The 13139-nt window shown below is 44.5% G+C and overlaps 2 protein-coding genes across 9 annotated transcripts in view; one reads left to right on the forward strand and one right to left on the reverse strand.

The window, feature by feature from the left end:
* Positions 1 to 4268: 4268 nt before the first annotated feature.
* On the reverse strand, positions 4269 to 10178 carry eny2 (ENY2 transcription and export complex 2 subunit). 8 transcript variants are annotated; one of them, NM_001292830.1, is given in 6 exon segments: positions 4270 to 4646; positions 5580 to 5654; positions 6530 to 6600; positions 6691 to 6795; positions 7305 to 7445; positions 9749 to 9793. In NM_001292830.1, coding segments are annotated over 4 exon segments (312 nt in total). In that variant the 5' UTR covers positions 6780 to 6795; positions 7305 to 7445; positions 9749 to 9793; the 3' UTR covers positions 4270 to 4569.
* Positions 10179 to 10201: 23 nt separating this feature from the next.
* The window catches only part of nudcd1 (NudC domain containing 1), a 49224-nt gene continuing 46286 nt past the window's right edge, over positions 10202 to 13139 (forward strand). Inside the window, 1 exon segment of the mRNA NM_001292844.1 lies at positions 10202 to 10380. Within this exon segment, the coding sequence (NP_001279773.1) occupies positions 10251 to 10380 (130 nt within the window). The 5' untranslated portion in view covers positions 10202 to 10250.

A 13139-nucleotide genomic window follows, 5' to 3' on the forward strand; every position in this document is an offset into this window, starting at 1 on the left:
AATATCGCCAGACTACGGCACTACCTCACCCCTCACGCTGCTGAAACTCTGGTCCACGCCTTTATCACCTCAAGGCTGGACTATGGGAACTCTTTCCTCGCCGGCCTTCCCGGCACCTCCCTCCACAAGCTGCAGGTCATTCAGAACTCTGCAGCTCGTGTACTGTCCCGCACCAGGCTTCGGGACCACATCACTCCCACCCTCGCTCGCCTCCACTGGCTCCCCATCCCCCAGAGGATCGAATTCAAGATCCTCATCCTCACCTACAAGGCCATTCACGGCCTTGCTCCCTCCTACCTCTCTGACCTACTATCCCCCTACCTACCTGCCCGTACCCTCCGTTCCTCTGGCTCCGGTCTGCTCCACATCCCCCGCCCCAACCGCCCTACCATCGGTGGCCGGGCCTTCAGCCTCTCAGCCCCCAGGCTCTGGAACTCTATCCCCCAGTGCCTTCGCCGCTTCCACCCTTTCCTCCTTCAAGGCCGGTCTCAAGACCTTTCTCTTTGACCGTACCTTCAGCTCCCCTCTCGACTCTCTACCCCCTCCTCGCTCCCTCCCTTCCCTCCCCTCACCCTGACCATTTCCCCCCTGCTCAGGTCCTGACCCAACTGTACAGCGCCTTGGGACGTCCTCCTGACGTGAAAGGCGCTCTATAAATGGAACCTTGTTGTTGTTATTTGTCGATTGGCGGACTGCTTTTCCGGGGTAATAATAAATAAATTATAATAATTTGTTCACTCAATCCACGACTGTTTATGGAACACTGCTGTGCGAAAGTGGCTGGGGTCCACAAACATAGTCAATTTACTTTACAGTATATTCTGTGAAGCACTTTGACACCTCTTGAAGATGTGATAAGGGGTTATATCAAATGCAAGGATTATTATTAATTCTCACAGAACGTGTTCCCACTGACTAGGAGGTACTGAATAGATTTCATAGGGAGAGACAACTGTAAGGCCCTCATTCTAGGCCAGCCTCTTAACCATCCAATTTAGACTAAGGACAATGGAAAATAAAGAGGAAAAAGTATAAATGCTTCAAAAAGAGAATGTGATTTTTAAAAACAAAGCTGAAATGAAACACTAGAATGACCCAGAAGTTAACTGTTTGGTGCTTATAATGAACCTTTAACTTCATTTGTTCAGTTCCTTACAGTACCTTCACTTAACCACCTCAAAGGCCCTTTATAAATAAACAGATATTTGTAGTGCATCATAATTTGATGGATGCAGGTCGGCTCCTTGGCATTGTTTGCTAATTATACTTTTAGGTTCACTTACAAAAGCAGGTCTCTATGAATAGGTGAGTTCCAACTCAGCAGCTAGAAATTCCACTTATTCTTAGTGTCTAAGACCATTTCCCTGGCAGGGCAAGATATTAGTGTGACATTAGCACACATATATACATCTTACCATGGGGTATCAGCTTGGTCAGTTGGTAGCATTCTTGCCGCTGAATCAGAGGGTGTAGGTTTAAGACCCACTTCAGTACTTGGAACTCCTATAGTCAAGACTGATATTCCAGTGTCAAACTGTGGGTGTGCTGCTTTGTCAGAGGTGCCGTTCTTTGCATGAGATGTTAAAGCAAGGTCCTGAGAGCCTATTCAGGCAGATATTAACGATTAGAGTACTCGCCTCACAAGCAAGAGACCTGGGTTCGCTTTCCAGTAGGGCGATACTTTGGGCAAGTTTCCTTACTCCACATGCCTGGTTACCTAGCAGTAAGTAGGAACCTGGTTGTTAGTCGATTGGCGGATTCCTTTTCCGGGGGTAATAATTCCTTCAAAAAAAATAATAATAAATTGGTCACTCAATCCAGGACTGTTTGTGAGACACTTCCGTGAGCAATTGGCTGCCGCGTTTCACCCGCAAAATTTAGTCAATTCACTTTACGGTTTATTCTGTGAAGCACATTGTGATGTCTCGAAGACATGATAAGGCGCTATATCAAATGCCGAGATTATTAATGTCCGAAAAGAGAGTTTTTGCTGGTGTCCTGGCCATCAATTCCCCAATAAAATTGATCCCTCACTTCATGGCTATTTTGTGGCACTTCACAACCTTCTCGTGCGCAACATGGCTGCTGTGTTTGCCCACAAAACACACACTTTACATTATATCCTGTGAAGCAATTTGAGACATCCTGCTGATATGAATGGCACTATACCAAATGTAAGGATATTATTAAGAATACGTTACCGTGAAGCTATATTTAACTCCCTATCTATACTCATTTACAGAAGTAACAGTACTTAAAATGAACTGTCAGTCACTAATAATATCAATAATATCACCATTCCATCAATAATACTGTGCTTACTTTTGATATACAACTTCATTATGTTATAGCTTCATATTTTTTAGAGTAACATTTGTTGTATGTCTGTTATAATATAGCAACACTCCATAAACAACAGTGAGATGAATGGCCACTAAAAACTGTATTGTTTATGACTGTGATGGGGAAGGAATGCTGGCCCAAACGTTATTGCTGCAGAACCTTTAAATTCCACCTTTGAAAGCCAGACGGTTGCTTAGTTCAACATGTTATTTGAAAGGTGGTGCATTTAACACTGTAACAGATCATTTCACCTCATCTTACTCAAGGTATAAAATTCTGCATTCTATTGTGTACAGGAGCCTAACCCTCCAAAATTCCAGTATTAATGGTCATGAAAATGTTTAGGTGTCAGCCTGGCTCAGTTGGTACCACTCTCGCCTATGAGACAGATGGTTGTGGGTTCAAACAACATGTTGAGACACTGAGCTCAGAATGGGTTAAAATTCCAATTTGATGTTGTGGGAGGACTACATTATTCAAGATGTTGATTTTTGGATGAGACTTTAAACCAAAGTACTGTTTACCTGTTCAGGTGTATGTTAAAGACCTTATTGAAAAGAGAAGGGTCTTTCTCCAGGTATCCTGGCCGATAATCCCATAGATAAAATTGGTAATTCACATCGTAGCTCTTTGCAAATCATAAATTATCTGTTGCACTTACGTACAAAAATAGGCTTTCACCATAGTCTTTCACTTTCCAGTAAGTGTTACAAGATGTCCTCCCACTGGGAAAGGCACTCGATCAAATACAAGTCATTCTTATCAGTAGAGTTCATTCACGAGAGCTCTTCTGGATTGGATTTTGGAGCTTACTTCTAGCACCCCTTGGAGTCTTGTTTTATTCTCTTTTGTTATTGATAAATTAAACAATGTGCATGCATTCTTTAAGGGTCACTAACATCTTAAATTTGGTTGAATTATAACAAGGTTTTCTTGTGCATGGATTTTGTTTCACGTTTTTGGCAGTTACTCGTCTATTCTACTCTTCAAGAGGAATAGAGACACTACCCGCGTGAAGAGTACTATATAAATGCAAGTTATTGTTATTCATGTTACCTGTGTATGTTATGTAGGAAAATAGATCAATCAACTCTTTAGAAGATCTATATGCTTTATAAAACCTCCTGTAAACTTTGTCCCAACTGTTGACTAGTAGGGGAACAAGGAGGGGAAGTTAGGTGGACAGAAATAGTATGGGAATGGGTTTAAGTGATAATAATAGTAATCCTTGCATTTGCTAAAGCACCTGATCATGTCTTCGAGATGTCTCAAAGCGCTTCACAGAATATACTGTAAAGTGAATTGACTGCATATTTTGTGGGTGATGAAAGAGGAATGTTTACAAGTACAATATGTTTGACGAAGCATCGGTAAGCCAGATTTAACCAAGAAGAAACAATGGGGTGAGGGAAGAATCAAAAAAGAGCCTTTCTTTATACGTCCAGAATTCACGATAACCACTATTGACACTGGAATACTCCAGGATGTTTTGGCAATTTATTACGAAAATAAATGAAGTACCCATAGTTTGAAGGTATCAAATATCAAATTATTTTTCAAGCACTTTCTGAAGAGAAATCATTAAGGCCCAGCTGGCTTGAGTACCATCAAATTAATAACCTATAAATTAATAAAAAGCTAATAGTCCACAGCAATGGTTGGACTTCCCTGAAATGGAATCGATGCAACATCATGGTTGTAGGCGAAATATTCTAGCACTCTCCAAATTTCACAAACTCAAAAACACACACCTTTTGACCAACAGTAAACAGCAAACATACTTAATCCAGAACATCTTTAGTTTTAGGAAAATAAGTTATTTAGCAAATTTTGTCTGCTACATGATCAAATTTACCTTCTATTGTTTAATTTTGTGTGACCATGTTTATAAAGATTTTTCCCCCCCAAATGAAAATGGACCGTCATGATGTTACAACAATTTTATTGAAACAGAAAGATTGCCCGATATATAGCAAACAAAATACAGAAGTATTTGGTGGAAAAGCTGTTTGTGAACCATGTTTGGGGATGTTTAAAAAAAATACACTAAGACAATGGGAGTATTTTATTTGCCAAAATATTGTCGAGAATTAAAAGCTTGTCACAAAAATAAAACTATGTGCAGGCTCATTTTAGGCACTTAAGCCAGTCCAGTAACATCTGCTTTAATGTGTGGTTTGAACAATAAAGAAATCAAAATGGCAAGGTAATTTGGTCATTCCAAATTCAGAGATTGGCATGCTGAGCAAGAAAAACTCTTATCTTTTGCAAGAGCTCTTTCTTCACACTGTCTGGCACAAGGGCTGAAAGACAGAAGTTGTAAGTAGTCAAAAACATTGTTTTTTTTTAAAAAAAGGAGATTACAGGCATATATACACCAATTATACTTTGTTATTTTTGAACATCATTTATACGGCCGGAAAATAAGTTATTTCAATTTCAGCAATAAAACAGCGATTTAGTGCCAATTTGTGAAGAATACTGATCAAATACAACACCAACTAGCATTTATATAGAAATCTTGTAGAATACTGCTTTAGAGAACTTTAGTGATATACACACAAGCTGAGCAGAGTAGGAGAGTTAAAGGAGGGATCACCATTGGTGCAGTCAAAGTGGTAGATATTGAAGAGGGACTTGAAGACCGATAGAGAAGGAACTGAGGGAGGGAGTTCCAGAGTGTAGGGGCATATCTCAAGATAACTGAATATTTGCAAAACAAAACTTTGTTTATATAGTTAAAGTCTCAATACAATTTTATACAAAATTGCTCAAAAATGATGGATGCGTGACTGAAATGAGGGGGGCGGAGCAAGGTGGGGGGGGGTTGGGGGAGGAGGGGAAAGATGACCGAATACGTGGTCAAGAGTATTTAAAAAATATTTAATATATACATAAAATATATTTTCACAAATATTTTAAAATTGTTCTATATCATATTGCATTGATCTGGTGATATGGACCGTGTTGGAGTGACGTCCTTCAGATGAAACAAACTCTAAAACCATGGTATCATCTGCTTGTTCAGTTGGACATTAATGATCTGATGACACTATTTGAAGAGTTTTGCCCAGTGTTCATGCCAAAAATTTAGTGTTTGTCTAAAAATAGAGTTAGTGCTTTTGACAGCAATTAGCTATTAAGCACTTTTGATAATCTTGAACATCATAGACCCCATTTCAAAATGCAGGGACTATTTATTAATATTCTTCGTAACTTAAAAAAGCTTGACATACCTCGACCTTTTGGAGTTATTTCTGACACCAAATCATCCACCGTGACGTGTTCTAATCCTCTCTCTCTGATCACATCTGGAGGAGGAAATAATTTCAGATCAGAAAGGATATAATCTGCTCAGGAAGGAGATAATCTGCCACATGAACACGAAGGGCCCAATAAAGGAGTTTAATTATTTGTTTCAAAGAATAAACTTTGAGATTAGTCAAATACATTATACACTATCAAAATATAATTTTTTCAGTTTCTAAGAACATCTGAAATGTTGCGCATTAAACCTCCAGGTTGGGTCTTGTAATCAGAATCCAGGCTGATATTCTAGTATAGTAGTGGCAGAATGGGCCATGTTTTGAATGAGACATCAAACCTGTCTGTCCTCAGGTGAACATAAAAAAAANTATTCAAAAAGAGAATGGAGTTTCTCTTGGTGTCCTGTCCAATCACCCTCCATATTAGTCAATTATTCATTTCGCCCACAAAATATACAGTCAATTCACTTTACAGTATAGTCTGTGAAGCGCTTTGAGACGTCTCGAAGATGTGATAAGGCGCTATATCAAATGCAAGGATTATTATTATCTGATGATTGTCTGTGGGACCTTGCCTTGCATTCAAAAAAGTCACTACACTTGGACAATAATTACTATAAAGCACTTTGAAATGTTTCTAGGTACAAGTTCTTTAGTCCCTATAACATAAAAGGCAACAGTTATTAAGATAGTAAGAGGCAATTGGGCCCTTTTTTAATGCTTTTCAAACCAGCTACTTGCCTTCTGACCATCTCTCAATCCCTTCTTTTACAAAACATATACACAGTAGTTGACTCTTGAACCAATTTATACCTTGTTTCAATGGTCTCCACTGCTAACTTTTCCACATGTCTATTATCATTTGTGTAAAGATGTTTCTTATGATTTGACATTCTGCTCCTTGATACCTTATACATTACCTTTACAGAGTGCTTTTAACTGATCTCTCCATCCACATTCAATAAGTTTTGTTCGAAGTAAATCCTTCAGACTATGAAAAAGGCAGACCAGAATGAATATACAGAGCATATACTGCAGAAATTAAAATGCATTTAAGCTAAAATAATGGACACCATCTCACCGATCTCGTTCTCCTGTTTCTACCAGCCTCTGATTTATAGTTGCTCGTAGTTGTGTGTCTTTACTGGGTGATCGTAGGTCTTTACTCATTTTGGAAACCTACTAACTGAAATACATTAATGAAATTCTGAGGTTGAGAAGTACAGAAAAAACCCTTACTACAATTATCACTTCTGCAACATGCACAAAAGAGCAAGTGAGGCAAATCAGAATATAATTAAGGTATATGTGTGGACCAAGTGTACAAAAGAACAAAACTTCCACTGTTCTGAATAAGAACTGATATCTACTTGATAAGAGCCAATTGAGAAGGATCAGACATGTTCTTAGCTGTCATTAAGATTATGTTGTACTATACAGTAAAACGTACACAAGTCATATCAGTCAGGACCATCACATTTAATATGACTTATCTGAAATTGCAGGCAAACTGGTGTGTCATAAAATCCAATTTAATCAATAATCTACACTACACATGCGGAATTCAATGCAGCCGGTAAATGCACATGGGGTAGATAGTTTGTCACTAAAGTTGGTAAGTGCACATGTGGCGAAGCGGCGAGCCTACTTTTCTCACGATTCAATGTACCTTGATCCGTCCCCGCATTCACTTACCGTCAAGAATTAGAATTGCATTGAATCGAGGGAGATGAAGTTCTTCTGAGTAGGTTTCCAGTTATTCAATGCAGCCGGTAAGTGCAGGAGTAATGGAGTAATAGGGGAGTTGCGTTACGAGTTAGGAGACGATTAATACGACTAGTGGAAATAAATAAGTGGTTTTGGTAGAAATCTGAATGGGACTCGGGCGATTGTACGACTTAGGCGATTATACAATTAACAAAGATAAAACTTATGCAAGTTTTACTGTAGATTTTTTTAAAATGTGAACTAATGATTTGTGTTTCTAAGCTAATTGAATTGATACAACAATCATTAACTATCACGATTTAAAAAAACACCTATGCAACGAATGTACCACTAATATGGTAAAAGTACACGAACTTCATTAGCCAAAAATAAATTATAACACACCAGCCCAAGATTGATGAATCACATTGGGAAAATAAATAACTGCCACTGCAATGTGTACCCATTTCTTATATATACACCAGATGGAAGCTGGAACAGCACGCTCTACAATTTTTTAAAAAAAGACTGAAGAGGGCTATATTGATAACATGCTTTTCCCAGATCAATTCACAGGCCTGGTTAAACTCAAGAAGTATGTGGAAGATGCAGGATAAAGAAGAATGGAATAATGGACGCGTGAACAATTTTAGCAATGGAGATGAGATCACTCCAATTTAGACTACAGGAAATGTGATAATGTAAGAACAATAAAGTAAATAAATAAAGGACAAAGAGTGTAGCCGTCAAGGGGAAGATGTGATAACTGCTGTATATGAAATACACAAATCTTTAAAAAACTGAAAGAAATAACAACTGCATCAGTTAGCCTGAAGATCAAATTGTGGCGCTTGAGCAGATAGTTGTCGCCTCCCCCACACCCCCATCACCTAGTCTCTCTCACCCCCTCCCCGTCACCTAACCCTCCCCGCCCCCCCTATCACCTAGACTCTCTCCCCCATCCCCTCCGTCACCCAGTCTCTCCCCCCGCCCCCTCCGTCACCCAGTCTCTCCCCCCGCCCCCTCCAATACCCAGTCTCTCCCCCCCGGTCGCTCCGTCACCCAAGCTCTTCCTCCCCCTCTCTCCGTCACCTAGTCTCCCCCCACTCCCTCCGTCACCTAGTCTCCCCCCCACTCCCTCCGTCACCTTGTCTCCCCCCCGGCCCCTCCGTCACCTAGTCTCCCCCCCCACTCCCTCCGTCACCTCGTCTCCCCCCCACTCCCTCCGTCACCTAGTCTCCCCCCCACTCCCTCCGTCACCTAGTCTCCCCCCCACTCCTCCGTCACCTAGTCTCCCCCCACTCCCTCCGTCACCTAGTCTCCCCCCACTCCCTCCGTCACCTAGTCTCCCCCCCACTCCCTCCGTCACCTAGTCTCCCCCCACTCCCTCCGTCACCTAGTCTCCCCCCCACTCCCTCCGTCACCTAGTCTCCCCCCACTCCCTCCGTCACCTAGTCTCCCCCCACTCCTCCGTCACCTAGTCTCCCCCCACTCCTCCGTCACCTAGTCTCCCCCCCACTCCCTCCGTCACCTAGTCTCCCCCCCACTCCCTCCGTCACCTAGTCTCCCCCCCACTCCCTCCGTCACCTAGTCTCCCCCCCACTCCCTCCGTCACCTAGTCTCCCCCCCACTCCCTCCGTCACCTAGTCTCCCCCCCCCCCCCCCCTCCCCCCCCACTCCCTCCGTCACCTAGTCTCCCCCCACTCCCTCCGTCACCTAGTCTACCCCCCACTCCCTCCGTCACCTAGTCTCCCCCCCCACTCCCTCCGTCACCTAGTCTCCCCCCCACTCCCTCCGTCACCTAGTCTCCCCCCACTCCCTCCGTCACCTAGTCTCTCCACACACACAGTCCCCCTCATCTCCCCCCACCTCCTCCCCGTCTCCCCCCACCTCCTCCCCGTCTCCCCCCACCTCCTCCCGTCTCCCCCCCTCCTCCCCTCCCCCCACTTCCCATTCACCTCTTCACCTTCCCCCCCGTCTGGCCCCACCGCCCATTAGTCTCCCCCTTCACCTTCCTCCCCCCCACCTCCCCCTCGTCTCCCCCCACCTCTCCTCCCCACACCATCTCCCCCCCCTCCTCTTGTCTCCCCCCCCACCTCTCCTCCCTCTTGTCTCCCCCCACTTCATCTCCTCCTCCCCACCTCCTCCTCCCCCTCGTCTCCCCTCACCTCGTCTCCCCTCCTACCTCCTCCCCCTGGTCCCTCCCACCTCTCCCCCCCTGGTCTGCCCCGCCTCGCCTCCCCCCCTCCGCCATCACCTCGTCCCTGGAGCTGCAGGAAGCCTTCCCCCGGGAGAGCACTTCCCCAGCTTCCCTCACTCTGCTTTTCTCTATCCATCCTCATCCACTCTCTCCCTCTGTCATCCTCTTTCCTTACACTCCTCTCCCCTTCTCCCCCCTCCCACCACCTCTCTCTCTCTCTCTCTCTCCTCACCCTCTCCGCGTCTCGCACTCCCTCTCCCTCTGCGGCTGTTGTTCTGACCGGATCCAAGGCGACGGCGCAGGTGTTCCCCGCAAAACCCTCCCCCGTCCCTCCCGCCGCCTGAGCTCCCACACATTCGTTCCTCCTCGAACAAACAGTCCGCAGCCGTGAACAAGGTGGGTTGGGGTGGGTGTGCGTGTGTGTGTGTGTAGGGGGGGAAAGAGGCCGAGTGCACACAGAGTGTGAGAGACAGTGATTTAAATAAATATAAAAACAAACCTGATTCCGTCTCTGCCTTTTCGGGCGATCAACCGGAGAGAGAGACCGAGAAACACGATTCAATCCACAAACCCCCGAGAGACGGAAATCCCCGCGCGGAACTACATCTCCCAGAGTGCCGTGCGACGGCGCACGCGCGGTGAAGCTGGAGAGCGGGGGAAAAAAACCCGGAGTGGGCGGAATTGCGCGTGCGCGGTAACGGTCGGTGCTGACTGACTGACTGACGGGCCACACGATGATGAAGATGAAGGTCTCGGCCGCCAACTGCTCTCTCACCGTCAACAGACGGCTCCTGGACCCACAGTTTGAGAGTTATAAGCTGTCCTTGGACCCGCTGCCCACGTACAACGTGGAGTTGGATGGCGGTGAGTCACACAGAGGCTGTGAGTTGTCCTCCCCCTGAGCCCGGGGTGGGGGGGAGGGGAGGGGAGGGCGTGTTTTGTGGGCGGAAGGAGGCAGTTGCACACAGCAATGTCCCACACACAGCCATGGAGTGAGTGACCCCTTTTCTCTGCTGGTTTTGTTGGCCAGGACACCGGGAGGCACTCCCTTCTCTTTTCAGCGAAGACTCGGCTCTGGCGCCGCTCTGCAAAGCGACGGCCGCTGCCGCGGATGATGGCGAAGGTTGTGGGTTCAATCCCCGCGTTGGGACTTGGAATCACATAGTCTTAAGCGGACGCTCCAATACACTGCTGGGGATGTTTTGCATCGTCAGAGATGCCGTCCTTCGGATCGGATGTTAGACTGAGGTCCCGTCGGCCTCTTCAGGTGGACGTTAAAAGATCCCATGGAACTGGAAAAGAGGAGGGAGTTTCACCTGGTGTCCTGGCCAACAATCCCCAAATAAAATTGGTCACACACTCCATGGCTTGTTTGTAGGCATTCCTGTACTCTAACTGACTGCTGCGTTTCGCCCACAAAATCACAGTCAACCCATTCAGACGTCTCGATGATGTGAAAAGGTGATGTATTAAATGCAAGAATTATTATTATATGTTGCATAGAATTACATGAACTACACCATGTAAAGGGCCATTCATCTGAAGTAGTCTGTGTGTATACTTCACATAACCCCCAACTCCAACAACACGTGCACACACTTTAAATCAGGGATGGCCGACGTGCGGCCCATGGGTCGCATTGTCTGGATTGATACTTCAGTGCTGGGGATGTGCTAAACTGTTGGGAGGTGCCACCTTTCAGATATTTTTTGGTCAGCCTAATGTCTGACACATGGAAAACCATCACCATGCTTAACAGTACCCAAACCAAATTGAGAGTTACATGCCTCCCACCTGTACATAGATACTTCCGAGTTTATTGGAATGGAAACTCTTCACCCAACAATCCTCAAATAAAATTGATCATTCACTTCACGGTTGTTTGTGGGACATTGCTATACAATACAACAACAACTTGGATTTATATAGCGCCCTCCACGCTAGATGGCGTCTCAGAGCGCTTCACAGTAATGGATCCTGGGACCGAGCTAAGGGGAGGTGGAGGAAGGTGACCAAAGGCGCAGTCGAAAAGAAAGGTCTTCAGCAGAGACCTGAAAATAGGAAGGGAGGGAGCGAGGCGAAGGGAGTGAGGAAGGGAGTTCCAGAGCCTCGGGGCACAGTGGCTGAAGGCACGGCCGCCGAGGGTGGAGCAAAGGACTCGGGGGACAGGAGGAGGCCAGACCCGGAGGAACAAAGGCAACGGGTTCTGTTTTGAGGAGAGAGGAGGTCAGAGAGGTAGAGAGGTGCAGAGGAGTGCAGGGACTTGAATACAATGGTGAGGATCTTGAAACCGATCCTCTCTGGGACAGGCAGCCAGTGCAGTCTGACAAGGAGAGTAGTCCAGGGTTTCAGCGGTTTTTGGAGTGAGGTATTGGTGGAGATGGGCGATGTGTCGGAGGTGGAAGAATGTGGTGCTGGTGAGGGACCAGATGTGGGGGAGGAAGGATAATTGGGGGTCAAACCTGATGCTTAGGTTGCGTACGGGTTCGGAGAGTTTTAGAGGGAAGTCGGGTACAATGCAATTTACATTTATATAGAGCTTTTACGTTGGGAGGACATTCCAAAGTGCCTTAACAGTATTGAATGGGCAGCCTGGATTGGGGGTGGGGGGTGGGGAAAGAAAATGGAAAGCACAATCAAAGAGGTATGTTTTGACTCATGCCTTGAAAGAGGGAAGGGAGTGAGCCGTGCAAATTGGCTGCTGCATTTGCCTACAAATACACAGTCATTACAATTTACAGTATATCCTATGAATACTTTGAAATATCTTCCTGATGTGAAAGCCCCAATATCCAGTACAGGGATTACTTTGTTCTCTTTTTGAAGAGTGTCTTGGAATATTTAACTTGCATTGGGGTCAGATTAATGTTTCGTCCAATGGACGGAAATACTCCGGGATTGATTGGAGTGTTAGCCTATTAGCTCTAAGTGTGAATGTGGGTATTTAACCCACAACCTTCTCACCAAGAAGCAAGAGTACTACCAACTGAATTTAGCTGATGCAAACAGAGCTAATTTGCATCAGCAACATCTTACAAATAACAACAGATAGCCAATTAATTAAAATTTGAGTGAATTTGGATGATTATTAACCAGGAGAAAAACTCTGCTTCTTTGAAATAGCAGAGACTATTAATGACCACCTGAATTGCAACACAGATAAAATCTAAATTAATAAGTCAATCAAAAAAANGATGATAAAGGACAAAGAAAATCACCACAATGCATTTTGATGTAAGCAAATCAAAGTCTTGGTAATACACATGATTGAAGAATGGCATACAGATTTTGTGTATAGGTTATTGACTATTTCAATTCTACTCTAATGTCTTGAATTGGATTCTAGTCTGCCAATTCTACCTTACTCGAATTGGTTTAGGATGTTGAAATATGATTATTTCATATTAACCTAGAATGGAAGGCCCTATATAAATTCAAAATTGTTGTATTTCACCTCCAAAGCTGTGCATTTTTCTGTAGTATGTAATTATTGATTATGTAATTGTTGATGTACCCAGACATATTGCAGATGTGTATCTTCAACACGATGTAGAATTAGTTTTGTTTACAAAAGTAAGCTATTTCAGAAATATTGGACGAAATACGTGTGCCATCCATGATGT

Source organism: Callorhinchus milii, unplaced genomic scaffold (assembly GCF_018977255.1).
Source record: "Callorhinchus milii isolate IMCB2004 unplaced genomic scaffold, IMCB_Cmil_1.0 Scaffold2, whole genome shotgun sequence".
Classification (NCBI taxonomy): Eukaryota; Metazoa; Chordata; class Chondrichthyes; order Chimaeriformes; family Callorhinchidae; genus Callorhinchus; species Callorhinchus milii.